Here is a 17684-nt window from a genome sequence, read left to right on the forward strand (position 1 = left end):
CTCAGCAACACATGGAGACAGCTTTGTGTTTTGTGCTCTTGTTGGTTTCAGGTTTATGGAATTCAAAGGGTCAAACTAAAAGATGAATGTGTGTAAAGACACAATCATATATGATAATTGTTGACAGCCCCCTCCTCCAATCAAGCATGGAGAAGTAGGCCTTTGGTCACTGAGGACATGGTGCCATCTAGAGGGAGGACTCCATGTTTGGTGGCTTCACCTTTTTAAGGATAAGGTGATGAAATCTCGGCTACAGGCCTGTAATGTAAAAGTACAGGAAAAACAAGAAACACACAGGAGGTTTTTGCATCCATCATTTAATAAATGATCAAATATGATCCAATTATTTCATGAAATTATAATGTAAAAAAACAACAACACTTTCCTCTAGTATAAGTCTATAAAACTGCATTCACCAAACCTTTTTGAACTACTTTACTCTCCATGAAAACATGACAGTTTGATCAGTTTGAATACACAAAGATACATCCATACATAAGATATATATATAAGAACAAATTAAGCTACTTTATTGAAATCTATACCACACAGAATCTTCCTAGAAAATGTTATTTCATTATGCTTAAGGAAAGCATTTATAGTCTGTAAAAAAAAAGTCAGAAAATAATTACATATTCCTGTAATAGTTCCTTTTAGTTCCTATTATTGTATTCATGATGCTTGTTTTATTTTACAAAAGCAAGAAATGTTACGTCATCGAGTCACTAAATGTTGAATATATACAGTCATGAAACATATTCAGAGTAGGTTGGAGCTTTCATACAGATCACAATCAGGTCAGAGATCTTAAAGTAGAGTTGAAAATACTGCATGAAAGCCTGTACCTTGTACAGTTTGGTCTGATTAAGTGAAATGTTCACTTGTAAGAAGAAAAAAAACGAGCCGTTGTCAGACTCTACTTCTTGCTGCGGTAATGGGCACCCACTACCATGTAGCTGTCAGGTGACATGTTCGGACTGGGCGGCTTCACTTTGTTCCTGCAGACCCTGACCTCAGATCGCCCACCTGCTGCTCCTCCCCTGCAGGGGTCGTGTTTGTGCAGGTAACTGATGAAGGTCTCCCAGCCGCCGCCTACACGCACCATAACATGACGCTCGTTCAGCATCTGCACACAAAGAGTACAGTCAAGATGAGGATGCTGGGAAATAAAGTGTGCATGTATTTTATGGTTGATATATTGCCTGGATGTTTATGAATTCTCAATTACATGAAAAGCAGCTTCCCTCACCCCCCCTACACACGCATACACATACACACACACACACACACACACACACACACACACACACACACACAAGCACACACACAAGCACCAATCTAATATTCACAAGCTTCTCCAGCATGTGTAGGTCTGGCTATGAAAGGCAAATGATCTCTCGGATAGCTTTGTCAAAATCTCATTAAACCAAATGAAACAACACCTCGTGGTACCAGCTGAGCACACACACACACACACACACACACACACACACACACACACACACACACACACACACACACACAGGACTACTACACATGTGAGCATTAACACATACACATGCATTGACGCACAAAGGCACACCCACACAGATCTGCAAAACAAAACACCTAATAAACAGTTTATTTTAAATCATCAACTCGTCATAGTGGCTCTATGTGTTTCTTTGCAGAGGTCAGTTCTGTCTGAATCAACACATCCTTCACTGACAGCCCTCCAACGGCTGCCATGGCAACAACAAGCACAATATAAATCCTGGATGAGAAAAAAAAAAAATGAAAGGAGAAATTGAGATGAGTTCAGCCCTCAGACCCTCAACTCCCAGCAGACATTAAAATTCCCAGGAGGCCTTGCAAAGCCATCCGTTGTCCTGTCAGCACCAGCCCCGCCCCCCTCTTGCCTTATCGCCAAAAAACCCTTCATTACGAAGCCATTAAGGGTGTGATAATACAAGCAGATCCCCTCTTTTTTTTGTGTGGGGAGGTGTGTGTCACATGTGTGGGATGAGAAAATCAATGGTACATGCACAGACACAGGCGCACACACAGGCAGGTTTACACACAGCCAGCGATAAAGGGAAAGCCCAGACGTGGTCCACCTCAGCTGTCATGCTGCAGATTAAAATGTCAAGGCTGACAGAGGTCAAGTCTGACATCCTGAATAAACCACTTTCCTGTCAGACACAGAGGGAATGCAATTCTGTATTCATTTCTCAAAGAATTACTCGGCATCAATAATCTTTTTTCTAAAGAAATAAAGTATAAGTAAGTCCAGCAACATTGGGCAGTTTAAGTAACAGTGTTGATTGGTGTGTACACTAGTTATATTTATATTTTTTAATCCTTGTTGACCCCTGCATGTTTCCATTTGGTCGCTTGTTATTTTCTCTTTTATGTGCTACTTTAACAAGTGAATTTCCCCTTTGGGTATCAATAACGCCTATCTTATCTTGCCTTCTTTATCCATCATTTAAACATTTTTATGAACATTATTTTTTCTATCTATATTAGATGAACGCATGTACTTCATTTCTCCTATCTATACCATGCTTATGGTGTTAATACTTAATTGTATGCAGCTCTTAAATGAGCTATTAGAATGGGAGATATGAGCGCCTGTATTAGTCGTACAATAGTTTTATGAATCCTCTGTGTCACTTGATCACTGGTTATTTTGCTTTTGTGTTTGACTTCAAACAAATCTAATACACTGATTGTACTTCTATTTTTTCTCATTGAATGTTATAAATCATATTTATTCTAAAGAGGGACATACAGCGTGGTACAAACCAATACACTAAACTGATGATTTAACATAGTCGGCTTCTCTTTCTGTTCTGTACTGTTCAATACAAGCCCTCATTGTCAGGCAGACTGCTTTATTTCTGTCTCTACACCCCCCTGGTCTCTCTGTACAAAGTGTGCTATGTCTGGAGCACATAAACCAGCGTCTAGATTCCCCTGTGTCCTCCCTGGCAGCTCCATTGATTCCATCTTTTCCTTCCTGTTGAAAGATGCATGAGCATACTCAGTCAGAGAGGAGGTGTCATTCAAACACCTGCCAGTAGGAGGCAGGCTTGAGCCACATCCTCTGCTTTTGATGTTAGTTTGGGAGTACAGTCGGTCCTCCCTAAATGTACAGTACAGATTTACACCAAGCAGCACTACAGTGTATGAGCTGATGCAGGAGCATGTGTTTATTCTGGTATGGCTTCTGTTTCTTTATAAATCCTAGATTATTTATGTTTGAGACAATAAAAAGATCAGGCTGTAGTCAATCAAAAGAGTCTACAGTGGTAAATGATCCCTGGGTTATTTGTTTTGTTTTGATTTTTGGACAGTGTAGATGATTGACGTGAGAAAATGCAGAGGAGACGATGTGGCCATGTTGGTCAAGCAGTGCACCACTTTTGTCCTCATACATCTTTTTGTTATTCACAGGGTTTACATATTTCTCTGAAACTATTGGATGGAGTGGTAAAGAAATTGGTGCAGATATTCCTGGTTTTCAGAAATTACATCCTTTACACCTTGTTGAGCTGCTGACTTTTCCTTCAGCAGCGCCATTAGCAGGTTCACACATTTAGAATGGCATGTTATCATGAGCAGAGATCATATTCCTTTTTCAGATGTAAAGTAACAGTTTAGAAAATGATCTCAAGTCACAAAAAATACCTGCAAGCCTGAAAACATGCATTGCAGATCTAGCTATAATATATGCTCAGTGCCAATTAGCATGACTTAGCATGTGTTCACCTCACTAAGACAGGGGGGAAAGTGGTAAACATGATAAACTAATGAGCATTTATGTGTAAGCGTTATAACCATTCTTCTAATTTTCCCAGTTTCCTATGTTTTTGTGAGGTCAAAGGTCTGGGTTACTAACAGAACAAAAAGCCTGGAGCCTCTGGAGTCAAGGTTTTGTTTAACGACACTTGAAAAAGTTTTTTTTTTATCATCCTCATCTTGGTCCTGATTTTGCTCAGCTATCACTCACTTTCAAAATAAGATGCTTTCATTTTCTTTTCAGGCTCATCTTTCATTCAGAAAGCATAATAAACACAGGATAAATGCAGCATGATATAGTGAGGTGTTTGAATGTCTTTTCCTTCCATTCACACAGTCAGACAGCGTCCCTGCCACAAAGCTGGAGGAGAGCCTAATTGGACGTAGAGAAGAAAGAAAAGCCATCCTCTTTTTTAACACCAAAGAATGGCAGAGCACTCCAGGGCCGGTGTGTTTGAATAGCCTCCAGAGGGAATAGAAGGGGGGGGGGGGGGGGGGGGGGGGGTTTACACGAGCGGAGGGGCGGTCATGCTCAGTCGCTCATTAACAAGCTGTCTGATTAAACCCCTCACTAATGACTCTGTCTCAGTAATCAATACTATCTGCTCTTTAAAAAGGTCTGTACACACTGAATGGCATGCTCTCCTAGGAGCTGCACAGAGGTTATCATGGTATATGGTAATTGAGGATTACAGCACGTTCCCCTGCACACGTGTAGGTAGCTGTGTGCTTTAAGGTAATGGATGGAGTCAGGGTCAACGGGCTGCAGCTCCCTGCTCATACAGCTTCTTGTCAGAAAGGGGTGAAAAGGGAAGGCGGCAGTGCAAGTCTAAAAACTAGTAATTATGATTTCAAACTGACAAATGGACACAGAGTTATGGTGAGGAATAGTCTCTGCAAGGTTGTACAGACAAGATGAGCAAAAAAGGTTAACGGTCAAGAAAGTAAAAAAAAAAAAAAGAACCTTCATTCTTTCTACAATTTATTGTCTTAAGAATATGCCTGACAAGAGTTCAAACTTTTTACACAATAACAAAAAGTGCAGTTATGTCTCAACATTCAATGACCTAATAACATTGAATGTGCAATAACATGTTTATAATGTGAAATAATGTAAAAAAGAAAGAAAAAAAAAAGCCATATAGACTGAACAGGATGCGCTGTTTTATTACTACTTTCAATCTATTTTTTTTACGACTGCAATATAAGTGTATGTGTGTGTGGTTGAATACATGGTCATACATGTATTAAACATTATTCAAGTTTTAGGTGATGCTCAACACATTTCCTTGTACACTGTGCAATGACAATAAAGGTATTCTATCTTTTCTCTCTTGTGACCGAGCATAACTTAACCACCAGCTTTGGTTATTTCATCTTTACTGCCTTTCTTTGATGTGCTTTTCAAACGTGTGCTCCTGTGTGATTGACAGGACTGTTGCGGAGAGACAGCTGTTCTATGGCTGAGGGCGAGTATTATCTTCTAAATGGTCAGTAAAAATACGTTTCTGTCAGCACGTCAAAATGGAGCTGCAATTCTGCTGTAAGCAAACTGACAGATGATTGAGTACACGTTTAGAGAGTGCATGGTCAATACGATTAACGAACAATAAATGGATTTTAACAAGTTCCTAATTAGCCACTAAAGCTGTGACACACCTCAGTGTGCCTCTGTTAAACCATAGAGATATACATTGTGATATGTTGGCTCTTTGAAGCTCCAGACTACCAATAGGATGGAATTAGAAAATAAATTATTTTCATTTATTTATTTACAGTCTGAACGTACAAATGGATAAACCTACTGCATGTATAATGTATTTTTTTAAACAACATACTTCTTACAGTGTGCATTAAATCTACACTGAAGCTGTTATTATATTCATTTATATGGATAGAAAACTTTCTTTGTGTTCAAACCCTTCCCACATAAGTGCACCAGGACTCCCGAGTGGGCTGCCATTTGAACTGCACACCACGGGTCTTATCTACAAAATCCTGCTGAAAGAAACATGTTTCTCCCTCAGGTTCAAACTCTTTGCTGAAGGTCTATGTACTGAATAAAATCATTGTCAGCCTGAGCTTATCCTGACCATTGGTTGCCAAGCAACCCTACCTCCCAGAAGGCCATTCTCAAGCCTTTGTACAGACACACACGGGTGGTGCACGACTCCGGGAGGCTGAAAGGCTCCTACGTCTCCATCGCAAATGATTGCAAACCGGTCCCTCTGACATTCTGCACTTGCTGATTCAGCTATTGATTAATAACCAGACTGCCTTCACACCTCACATTTTATTATGTGTTACCTTCAATGACGCATCTTCATTGGGTCATTAGATTTGGTTGATAAAGTACATGTTTTGTATTTGTAGCTTTCATGTGTTCTGTTTCACTACCTTCATACCACATAAAACAGCATAAACCAGAGGAGGGAGTGGGCGTGACCAAGGCTTGTGTTCTTTAAAATAAGTTTGATTATTTTACAAGTTGCATTTTGATATGAAACTAACTTGTTGAATGGATTGTGTGTAGTAGCAAGGTTTAAACAAGCATAGAAAGCACTTGATTTTTTATTTACATATTGTTACACTTCTTTTTTTGGAATGCACCCATTGGAACTAGGTCAGGTGGGATTATGGACGTACAAATTACAGGGCTCCGGCACAGGAGAATGTGGTTTACAACCTGACTCCTGTGTGTTGTGATGTAAGTCAACTGAAGAATTTTGGATAATGCTGGGAAGGACAGGTTAAAGTTAAGTACACACAGCCTGTCTTGCACTTTGAGTCTGGCCCTTTTATATAAATTGAAGGCTTGCACATTTGTCCAATCTTACTCAAGTGTATAAGTGCCTAAAAATCATCAGAAAATCATAAAGCTTAACCATGCTTTGGTTGCAATAAATGAAGCAAACAAATACAACATCTTGTCACCTTGGTGCATGCCTGTTGCAAATGAGTACCATATTAACTTATTGGCTGGATAGGGTCTCCTCAACCACTCACCCGTATATACAGAACTTTGTCTCCAACACGATAGCAGCCTTTAGGTTGCTTCTGAACAAGGAACCTGGTGGGACAGCTGCAGGGGGGATTCTCAATAATGTTTCTCACCTGGACAGAGGGAGAGAAAATCCAGTATAAACATACAAAATACACTTTTAACATCTGTAAGATCAAATACATTCAATTTGACTGATAGTAAAATACGCACAATATCGTCCAAAATGTCGGGGGTTCCCGTGCTCTTCCACCTCGAAGATTTGCTGGAGGAGCGAGGAGTCTTGGTTGCAGGTGGGGAGGCGATGGGGATTTTAGCTGTTGGAGTGTGATGGTTCAGTGTCTGGCCTGGTGAGGGCACTGACGGTGAAGTTGGAACAGATGTGTTGTTGGTGCAGGATAAAGAGAACAAAGGTGTTTGTGTTGAGGCTGTGGTTGTACACGGGTTAGAGGACAGAGGAGGGGGTAAACATGGAGGTGCTTGGTTTGTTGTGGCTGATGGAAGATCAGACGCGAGGCAGCCAAGTAGGGTTTCAGACACACAGGTTGTGCTTGGAGTGAGGGGCGCAGGTGGAGGAGGGGGAGGAGGGGGAGGAGGGGGAGAAGGAGGGGGAGGAGAGGGGGCTTCGGGCAGGGATGACTGTGACGGTGAATACAATGATGTAGGAGGAAAGAAGGAGAAGGGCAGAGGGGATGACGGAGATAGACACCCAGCCTCCTCCCTTTCTATCTCTCTCTCCAACTTTACCAACCCTGGAGGCTCAATTCCATATCTGAAAGAGAGGTTTTAAAAAATAGATAAAGCTAGAGTAAAAATAATAAAGACATAAAAAATGTGAATTAAATGGCTCAACGAGGTAGCTAATTTGTAAACAGTAAAAACAGAAATAAAAAAGTACAGATTATTTTAAACAGTTAGATAACACCAATGGATGAAGGGGTTGAATAATTGGCTTAAAGTAGTGGAAGTAGTTGTGAAATATGTTGTCAAAGTAATGGACAAATGGTTTAAATAATTATCGTAAAAGAATGAGCTAATATAGGTAGCTATAAGAAGAAGAATATATCCTTTATCCGTTATTCCGTTAAGTTATATATAAGCAGTAAAAGCAGCTAGCTTAGGTTGCTAAAAGTTATAAATGTTTAAAGAGTGAGCTAAAAGTCATGTTGAAATCGTCCAAAATAAAGGTAGGTAATTAATGGTCATGTAGATAAACAGTACAATTAGTTAGTTGAGGATACATTCTCACCTAAGTTAACTAAATGTTGCTAATGCATACAATGGTGAGCTAAAAGTGGAAATGGTCAAAAAGTAAATAAGGTAATTGGTAAATAAAGCTAGCTAATTGCTATCTTGTTTTCTAGTTACCTGGCTGCAATCCGTCCCAGCTCCATCAGGCACAGGCACACCTCCCGAGGCTGCTTGTGGAGGACTTCAGACAGCACAAGTCATACACAAAGAGGGTGGAGGGGCAGAAATAAAGAAGTTACTCATCTGTAAATAAAGATGCTTCTTGAGATACAGTCGTCAGAGGTCTAGAGGTGCGGCAGGCTGAACAGAGAGGGCACGCCATTGTGCATCTCTGTTTTCAAAGCTGAGCAGGAATTCGTGTGGGCTCTGGATGTGCAGGTGAGGGCATGAGGGCATGAGGGCAAAAAGCAAAGTCACCCTCATACCTCCACTACTCTTTCAATACATGAAATAGAGGGTTAGTGCACTCAATTTGTATCAGAAAAAAAAAAAAAATCAGCACTGTAGATCTATGAATCAGTACATGTTTTCAGACGCTGTTGAGCATGCATGAAAATAAATCAAACTGTATGTCATTCACCTGTATTTGACATCCACCATCACATCATGTCTGCAGCAGGAAAAGGAGAAGAGAGAAAGAAAAAGAACTGTCATCTGTGTCTTCATGTCAGTGAGGCAGAAAGCTGAAGCGTGTAAGTAAGTGGAGTAAGTTCACTCTCCCCATCGCTCGATTAGTAAAAGTGAAGTAGATTAGTCTGCCTGTGAAAGGGGGCTAAGTGTTAGAGGGGATTTGCCTGCACATTGTCATTCTCATGCAAAAGCTTTCTTGCGTAGACATGCCTGACACAGAAGTGCAAATCAAAGAAAGTGTACTTTTAATGATTGCAAACATTGTTAGCATGTTGATCTGCCTTTAACATTCAGGGGTGTGTGTTAGAAATAATACAGGGAGTCTCAAACATCTTTAGACTCCCCTGAAAATGAAGCATCTTGAAATCAGAACTTCCCATATTTCCTTTTGTTTTTCTTTTGACTGATACATGTTCATGTTTTTTTTGGGGGGGGGAGTTGTGCAACAAAGGCAGCTTCTAATTACGACGACTATTTACATTTTTTTGTAATGGTCCAAGCAAATAAAAAAGGATACACTATTTTATTTTGTGAAATAAAAAAAAGATGAAAATGTAATTTCTTTGGACACATAAAAGACATATCATGATGAGTTTGACTAATTTCAACCATTCAAACATAGCTAGAGGGTGAAAAGGCTTGTCACCAACACGACAGTACTGAAGAGACTGAGGAGGAATGGAAAGAGTGAAGTGGAAATAAAAGGGACATGATGTTCTCACACTGTCTGAAAAAGGTTGTCACAGCTTTTTCTTTTAGTTTGACCTCATTAGAGCAAGCTCTCAAAAATGTCATTACTCTAATCACATTGTACAAGAGATGCTTTATATGTTCACATAAGGCCCTTTATTGATTAATGAAAGGAGAGGGTTTTTTTACTCCATAATGTAAAGTGCAATCTCCGGTCTTAACTCACCCAAATCCTCTGACTCAAAGAGATAAGCTTCATCAACCCCGATCTTTCGACACCAGTAGAGAAAGTTGGCGACGTTGTCTCGGGCGAAAAACGATCCTGAGGTTGCATCGGCTCGCCAGTGGATCACTCTCCTCATGAAGGGCTATGATTATTTTCAACACACACACACAGACACACACACACATATTAGTGCACACAAAAATACACATACTGGCATTGAGATTGAAGTGGAAACATTTAGCAAAAACTGAAAAAATCAATGTGTTCATGGTTTTTAAATTCTATCTTAAATATGTAATTTTATTTAGTTTATAGAATTTTGTATTATCATATTGTTTTATATGTATTTTTTTGTTTACTTAAAGGCCCAACTAGTGGCAAGAGTTAGAAATTAGCAATAAATAAATAATAAACTCTCTGTGCAGCACATTGGTTTCATGCTCTGTATTGAAACTATAATAGACTACATTGTCCCTAGTAAATGAATATACTCAATGTTTGTTCATGGTTATACCTTTGATATTACAGCATGTGAAGAGACAGAGGTGACTTCCTCTTGCTTGTGTCTTAAATAAAATGTTTCGTGTGTAAAACCAATCAGGTGCGCCATCTTCATCAAGGTAAGGCTACCTAATCCGAAACATGAACAGACATGGACAACGTCTGAATGCACCACCATATACTGACATTGCCAAATTCCGACCAGATCCGGTTTGGCTGATTTAAGCCTCTGTGGGCTTTAAGTTGGAGATCCTCATCTAGACTTGAGGTGATCATTGAAGGCAAATGAGTAAGTTCAGAAACACTCCTGATGTGTAAAGTCAGTTTGTTGCATCAAGTAACTTAAAAAATAAAAATATATAAAAAAAAGTGCCTGCATTGTGTTTTTTGTGACTGTGAAAATCCTTTCTTCTGTGTGTGTCTGTGTTTGTTTGTGTGCATGACTTTGTGGCACCTTGCCATTGTTGGTGTGGCGCATTTGCTCCTGCAGCAGCTGTGCCAGCTGACAGAGGAAAACGCCGTTATCCAACCTCTCCATCAGACTGTCGGCTGTGAGGTCCACACCTAAAGACACAAACAAACACTGAATAATTCACACTTATTCATAGTTACTACTACAAGTTTGTTTCATGTTTTTTTTAATATATATTGAACAAAGAACTAGATCTTTTTAAGGTCTACTTTAGAAGTTATCTTAAAACAAATTAAATACCCCAATAACCCAAATAGCTCTTTACAGAATAAGTAAGAGACACACTGCCCAATGCGGTTTTCTGTAAAAACAGATTGTTAAGGTGAGGAAAGAATAACACAGATTAGCATTGTAAAGCAGCACTGGCAGCTTACGCCCATATTTTCCAAGCATTGTTTAATCCAATTTTCAGATATCGGATAATAAATAGCCTCATTGCCGTACTACTGTATCGAGTCATCTTGAAAGAGTAAATCTGTGTTTTATATGCTGATAATCATTTACATTCCTGCAGAAGTATTTGTCACTTCACTTCCAGACATCTTTCAACATGTTGCAGCAAGCACAGAGCTTTCTACAAAGCAGTAAAGTTAAAAACGACATCTCTTTCCCTGGAGTCCCAGCCCTAGCTCTCCTCACAGAGAGTTATTTCAAGGATTTCCGATAATAAGTAGGTTAATGTGCCTCCGTGTTTAATGTGACAGCAGCTTTTTGACTCTTTTTATAAAACGAAAGCCCCTGCGTATCAGGGGGCTTTTCAGCTATCAATGTTTACTCAGTAGATAATTGGGAGAAATAACAACCTTGACGTTACCTAGTTTTTATGTCATAAGTACTCCTTAAATCTGTCTTTTATATGTATTTAGAATAGGAATCAATGAGGAAAACTTTTCTCACCCATGAGTGTGTTGAGCCAGAAGGCCAGGTCTTCTTTCATGGGCAGCAGGCTGGCGTCATGGCGGTTTGGCAGCCACTGGTTGTACTCCTGAGGACTGGTGAGGCCGGGCCCAGAGTGTCTGTACTTTTGACTTAGAAGACAAGTCATCCCCAACCCGGTCGGGATCCTCGGGCTCAAAGGATCGTCAATGCTGGTGTTCATCTCGCCCACCTCGCTGTCCATGCTTCAGCTCTGACAAGTCTCTGACGGATCCTGGAGGACAAAATAATAAATGTTTTATTTAGTGCTTTTAGCGTATTTATTATTTATTATTTATTTATGATGGCTCCATAGAAATACACAATGAAGCGGTAAATACAGTTGAAGTTAACCAAATAATGGACTTTACAGAAGTCATTTATTTAAGGGCAAAGTTTTCTTTTTCAGACATGTGCCCTTACTGAGCAGTGATGGAGAATCATCAAACAAAAAAGGGAATTTTTATTTCGGCTTTCGATTGTTTTTAGAAAGACACTGATACGTGAATAGTTTTGAGTCTGACCTAAAAAAATTAAAGCTATCCTTTAAGAGAGCAATTCACATTGAAGCTTAAATTACATGTGCAAAAACAACAATACATGTTGAAACTAACTTTGCACACTGGCATCATTATACTCAGAACCTGACAGTATACACTATCATTGATCAAAGGGATTAAAGTGACTGACTGCAGCTTTAATAACATGTAGAGCTACAGCCCCGGGTCTGTCTCCTGGTGCCGCTACATGGCTCATTTGTGCTGTTCCCAGAGCAGCCTCCATCATAAAGCTCAGCCCCATGTAGAGACATGCTCCGACTGCCAACAACACTGCTGTTAATCAGCTGGAATTAAGACAACAACACATGCAAGCGGGTCACTGGGCCTGCTGGGTAAAATACAGTAACCTGGTTTTTGCCAGACGACTGACTGTAAAATGTCATTACACAGTAGCAAGACTATGTGAGTGAGCGTGGAAACAGAGCTGGGTCAAAAGTCAGAACAATACATAGCTGGGTATTGTTGTTTAAGATGAGTGATATACTATCAGGGAAGTCATGTTTAAGAGAAAGATCCATGAGTTTAAGACGTATCAGGTCTAAAACACTGTACAGAGGTTTACAACAGTGTACCTGGATTTTAAAATCCTGGAGGCTTAACATGAAAGAAACTTTTTTTTATCTTTAGATACAACAAAATGTTTCTGTGCCAAAGAAATCTTCAAGGAATGTGTACAGGCACATAACTAGTTTTGCTAATGCTATGTCTTTTAGCATGACTTGATGTTGTTTTGCTAGTCCCTTTGCATTGCCTGACCATCCAAATACAAATAAAATAATGTCCTGCTGCTTACATGAAGAGTGACTGATTGTTGGAAACATAACTCATGCCATAACACATGCAAATGCCTAAGTGAGGCTTTACGCAAAAAATTCTCCCATAGTAACAATACTAACATGGTTATGTCGAGCATGTAAAAATAGCATTTTTATCATCTTACATAGCATGTTAACATGCATACACATACTTTTTAAGAATGAAACTGGAAGAACAGCGTAAGGGAATGAGAATTTGCTAATTAAAACGTTGACCTTTGGTGATAGATGTAAAGTAAACATAGTTGCCAAAATAATTACAGCTCAGCCTGCAAGAAGCAAGAATGTCTGGATGAAAATTCAAAGCACACAATGAAAGTTGTTAACACGTTTAACTCAAACTGGACTGAATGACCTTCTAAAAGAAAAAGCAAGTGGGTCAGGTAAATCATTATGATTTATTATAAAAGGACAATGCATGTTAAGTTCATGGATCTCCATTGATAAGGGTAGAGGAATCTTAGTCTTGACCAAAAAGGTGAACGGGTAGACCTGTCCACAGAGAGACAGGGAGACTGTCCCTAGTCCCATCCTGCTATCTTCAACCAAGACTTTATCTTTGAAAGTTGAACTAAAGCACACCTGGAGGGCAGATGTTTGGGATGCAGACAGACAGCTTTTGAGCTCACTTACAATTGTGTACCACCTGTCTTTTCTACATTAAAGTACCTGCTCTCTGTTGCAGCTCATCATTACAAGCTCAACTATTTGAGTCACAATGTTGCCCTACATCAGCAAAAAAAAAGTCGCTGAGAAACCCCGCTTGGAAATGCTGACAGAAAAGTAGGACAAATGACATACTCCCTGAATATATGTCGGTTAATTCTGGGCACAGGTTGTGTGAGAAAAAAAAATGTAAAGATGTTGTGGACTTATGATTCTGACTGGACATGGTGAAAAGGCTCCTTTGTAAACATATCATGCAGACAAGGTATATGTGGACGGGGCTGTCTGCCAAGTTTGAGGCTGGTTTACAGGTTGACCAGTGGGGCATGAGAGCCCCTGTCTCTAACAAAACATCCAGGTGCAATATTCACACCTCTGCTACAGGATGGCTCTGCTGGGAAGAGAAGGCAAAGGTCACTGACTGGCCTGACTCTCAGACACTAGACGCCTTTATACTCCTGAAGAGCTGAGGGTCATGTCTGTAAACACACACACACACACACACACACACACACACACACACACACACACACACACACACACACATGCACACACAGTATTTTGCATGTATCACTTTTTCTATTCCACCTCATTTACTTTGCACAACCTTAATACCTCCCAAAGTAAGATATACTTCCGTGGTATCTCACAGCCTTTAATTGTGTTTTCTCAATGAAAGCTATGTCTCCACAGTCGAACCTGCTGTTGGTGGAAAACAACTGAAATTACACACCAGCATACCTGAAAAATGTTTGTGCAAAATGAGAGAGCTGAGCTGAAGCACTGGCTTAAATACCTGAACATGTAACTGAATGGGTGTGAGATGACAGAGGAGGTGATTGATGATTTTTGGTTGCATGTGGCCTTCAGCCCAGCGCTCACACTGCTGCCTCCAGAGAATGAAACCAAAGCCCCTGCCCGGTAAACAAATAACTTCACGACTAGTTAACAGAATCCTGCTTCCTAACATGACAGGCGCAGCTTTCATGTTTCCTGAGGAGAAAGGTTGAAAACTTTCATTGAAAGAATCCTCTCTTCAGACAGTATCATGTCACAGAAGCAGTTTTCAGTCAAACTTGACTTTGCTGTTACTGTACAACCAGCAGGCTTTTGCATTCATCCTCTGTCTTCACTGTGCGTTGAGCACCTACTCCAGGCGTCAATCTCTTCAAAGTTTACACAAAACATCAAGATTATATCCAGCAGCAGCAGCAGCTTTGAGTCAAAGATCTGCTGTCTCAGGTGTCAGTTGTTGGATTGTAGCAGCTAAGAAGATGTAATGTAAAACTAGGGAATGAATAACAGGTATTGAACAGATCCAACTGCATAGTAAAGATATGTTTCAGCTATAGAGGTGCTCACCCATGGCTTTTCCTTCAGCTGCCTCCAGACTAAATAAACCTCATATCAACACAGGATGGAAGGTCTGTTGCCTGCTACCCTGAATACTGGAGACTCACTGTACTCCAGCTCATAGTAAAACAAAATAAAATAAAATCTGTGGCACCAGATTTTCAAAAAGAATTGATTGTTTTAGTCTGAGGTAAGTCAAATAATCAATCAGAACAGTGCTTTCATTGAGGGAGTTCAGACTCAATACGGTATTTTACAATGCACAGTCAGACACCCTCAACATATTGAAGGCTTCATTTCTGCATTGATGTTTAGAGTGCTTTTATGATAACACATTCAAGTACGTATTCACAAGGCAAATAGTAAGAAGATAGTCAGAAACCAGATTTTTTTTTCTTGTTGCTTCCAGTTTATGTGGCAGTGACATTAAATAACAGAAACCACAGATTGGTGAATGCTTTGTCCCAATCTTAAATACAGACTCTAGGCCTATATTGAGTTTTTTGAAAGTGCATACTCTTCACAAATTATCCTAAGCTCTGACACAACTGGGCCATATGTAATTATTTTTATAAACATGAGTGATACCAGTAATATTCTAGGAAACATAAACATGATAAATATAGTGACTACCTTCAATTAGCCTACTTGCAACGTAATGAAAATAGCCTAATTGTGGAAGCAGTGACATTTTTCATATTGGAGACGCATTTTCATCACAGCTAAAGCTTTGCATTCCTTACTTTCTAACTTACACACAAGGAAAAGAAAACAAATACAGCATACTCACTCAGTTACCGCAGGCTGTTCTTCTAAAAATCCCCCTTTTTTTTTTAAATGAAGGTTCTTTAATTGTTTTTTTTTTCGGTCGAATTTTTCCTTTCACAGTAGCGTTTTACATCACTCACAGCCAGATGTTCACAGCCCTCAGCCTCTCCACATGTGAGCACACAACACTGTAACAAGGGGAGGCTGCCATCACTTTTAAAACTAACTCTTCTCCTGTACACGCCCGCAAGTTTGAGGTGTCAAATTACAAGGTGAACTGCTCGCTAAACTGGGGTGGGGGCATCATTAGCATTGCTGTTTGTTTACTTGTCAATGTATTTGGACGACACTCTACTATTTCATCAATAAAGTATTAGTACATTTGTAAAATAGCTATTTAAATTTGGCCCAAGAAGAGGGCAAAGTTTTCCTTTTATTGCAGGATGTCGACTGCTAACAGGAAGTCAGCTTCATTTCCATGGCAACAGTACTGTCCAATGAAACGGCATGTTATAATTTTTTCTCCAAGCAGTATCCCACTACAAATCAGTTTTGCACTTTTATTTCACTGAATTCATATAATTTGCTCTATATTTCTGTTTAATTTTTTTGTCTTTTGTAATCATAACGTAATGTACCTCGGTATATTGTTTTGTTGTTGGCTTATATGGTTATCTCTCATTGTATTATTGTAAACCCTACCACCAAATAATGCAAAGACCGACACTTTCAAATCCTGCAAGGCTTTTTATTTAAGGCTGTGCAAACTAAAATGATACAAATACCATAAGTTAGTGGGCCATAGGCTATACACAAGTGTAGCCAATTATTTAAGCATTGCATTATAAACCTTAGTGGATTTAGTTGACATATCCTAAATCAATTGAACCAGCAGTGCAGTTGGTTGCATATCAGACCAAATTATTAGCTAAATGAATATTTTAAATAACTGCTTCAGTTAGAGTTTTCTATTCAGTTGGGTTAAGAAGACACACTGCTGACAGGGACTCTAATCTATGGTAGTAAAAATATTTGAGCTCTTCATTCATTATCAATATTTAAGAATAAAGTTGGTTCATGACTCCAAGTCTAATCTGACTGATTATGATTAAAAAATGTATACGTAGGCCTATAATTTGAATCCCGACATTTTGTTCGGGATTCAAATAGGCTATCTAAATGTCAGTCAGTATCACCAACTACCTGTATCCCTTTTTTGGCCTTTAAATTAATATTTTAAGTTGTTTATGTGTGTGGGTTTCTGATGTGGCCACTGGTTCATTTAAAGGGTTCTCCTCATGGGAACACCGAAGTGTCCCTCATGTCACCATACATCCAGGAGATACGACCCTCCATCAATACACATTACCTGCTGTCTTCTCATTTGTACTGATTAGAATTCAGCTGCCATTGTTGGCACAAGACAAGTGCATTACTGTCAAACTATTTACCGATTTTTTAAATTCCCCTTTTATACATTTGAAATGTGGTTTTTGAGTACATTATTATTTTTGTTAAGAAGCTTCAGAATCACACAAAGTGAAAAGTGAAACCTGCTCAAAGCCGCTCAAAGGCACATGTTAGCCTGTAGGGGGCATGCTGATAACTTTTTAAAGACTTTTCCTGTTAAACCTTTTAATAATGACTCATAAGCACCCACAGAGTTAATAAACAGATGCCCAACATCTGGAACACAGCCTGCACTAAGAAAACCATAAAACAGAGTTTGTCAGGTAGGCTGGCTACTTTCATAGGTTTTCTCTTTTATCAAAGCATAGCCAACTGCGACAGGAGGGAGGGGCTTGCTCAAGTAGGTCTACCCCATAGACTGTAAATATTAGGTCTATGGCATAGACTGTAAATATGAGGTCTATGGATAGTCTACCCCTGAAAAAGGCCCCGCCTCCCGGTAATTTTATGATAAACTGTTTTATGTAGCCTAATAAAACAAATTTAGGCTAATATTTATAAGTCTATTCTTCAGTCGTTTTTTTTTTTAATCTATAGGGCCTGTAAATATAATTAAAATTAAAATATGTTTTATTTCAACATT

General features: G+C 39.4%; 1 protein-coding gene across 1 annotated transcript; it reads right to left on the minus strand.

Annotated features, from left to right (window-relative positions):
* Positions 1-2: 2 nt before the first annotated feature.
* Positions 3-15806, minus strand: gas2b (growth arrest-specific 2b). The gene is made up of 8 exons (XM_061036922.1): positions 15654-15806; positions 11452-11704; positions 10537-10646; positions 9582-9723; positions 8153-8216; positions 6998-7556; positions 6790-6897; positions 3-1126 (listed from the first exon to the last, which is right to left on the minus strand). The coding sequence occupies exons 2-8, from the start codon at positions 11672-11674 to the stop codon at positions 917-919; spliced, it is 1416 nt and encodes a 471-aa protein (XP_060892905.1). The 5' UTR covers positions 11675-11704; positions 15654-15806; the 3' UTR covers positions 3-916.
* Between the last annotated feature and the right edge of the window lie 1878 nt (positions 15807-17684).

This window comes from Labrus mixtus, chromosome 1, assembly GCF_963584025.1.
Source record: "Labrus mixtus chromosome 1, fLabMix1.1, whole genome shotgun sequence".
Taxonomy (NCBI): domain Eukaryota; kingdom Metazoa; phylum Chordata; class Actinopteri; order Labriformes; family Labridae; genus Labrus; species Labrus mixtus.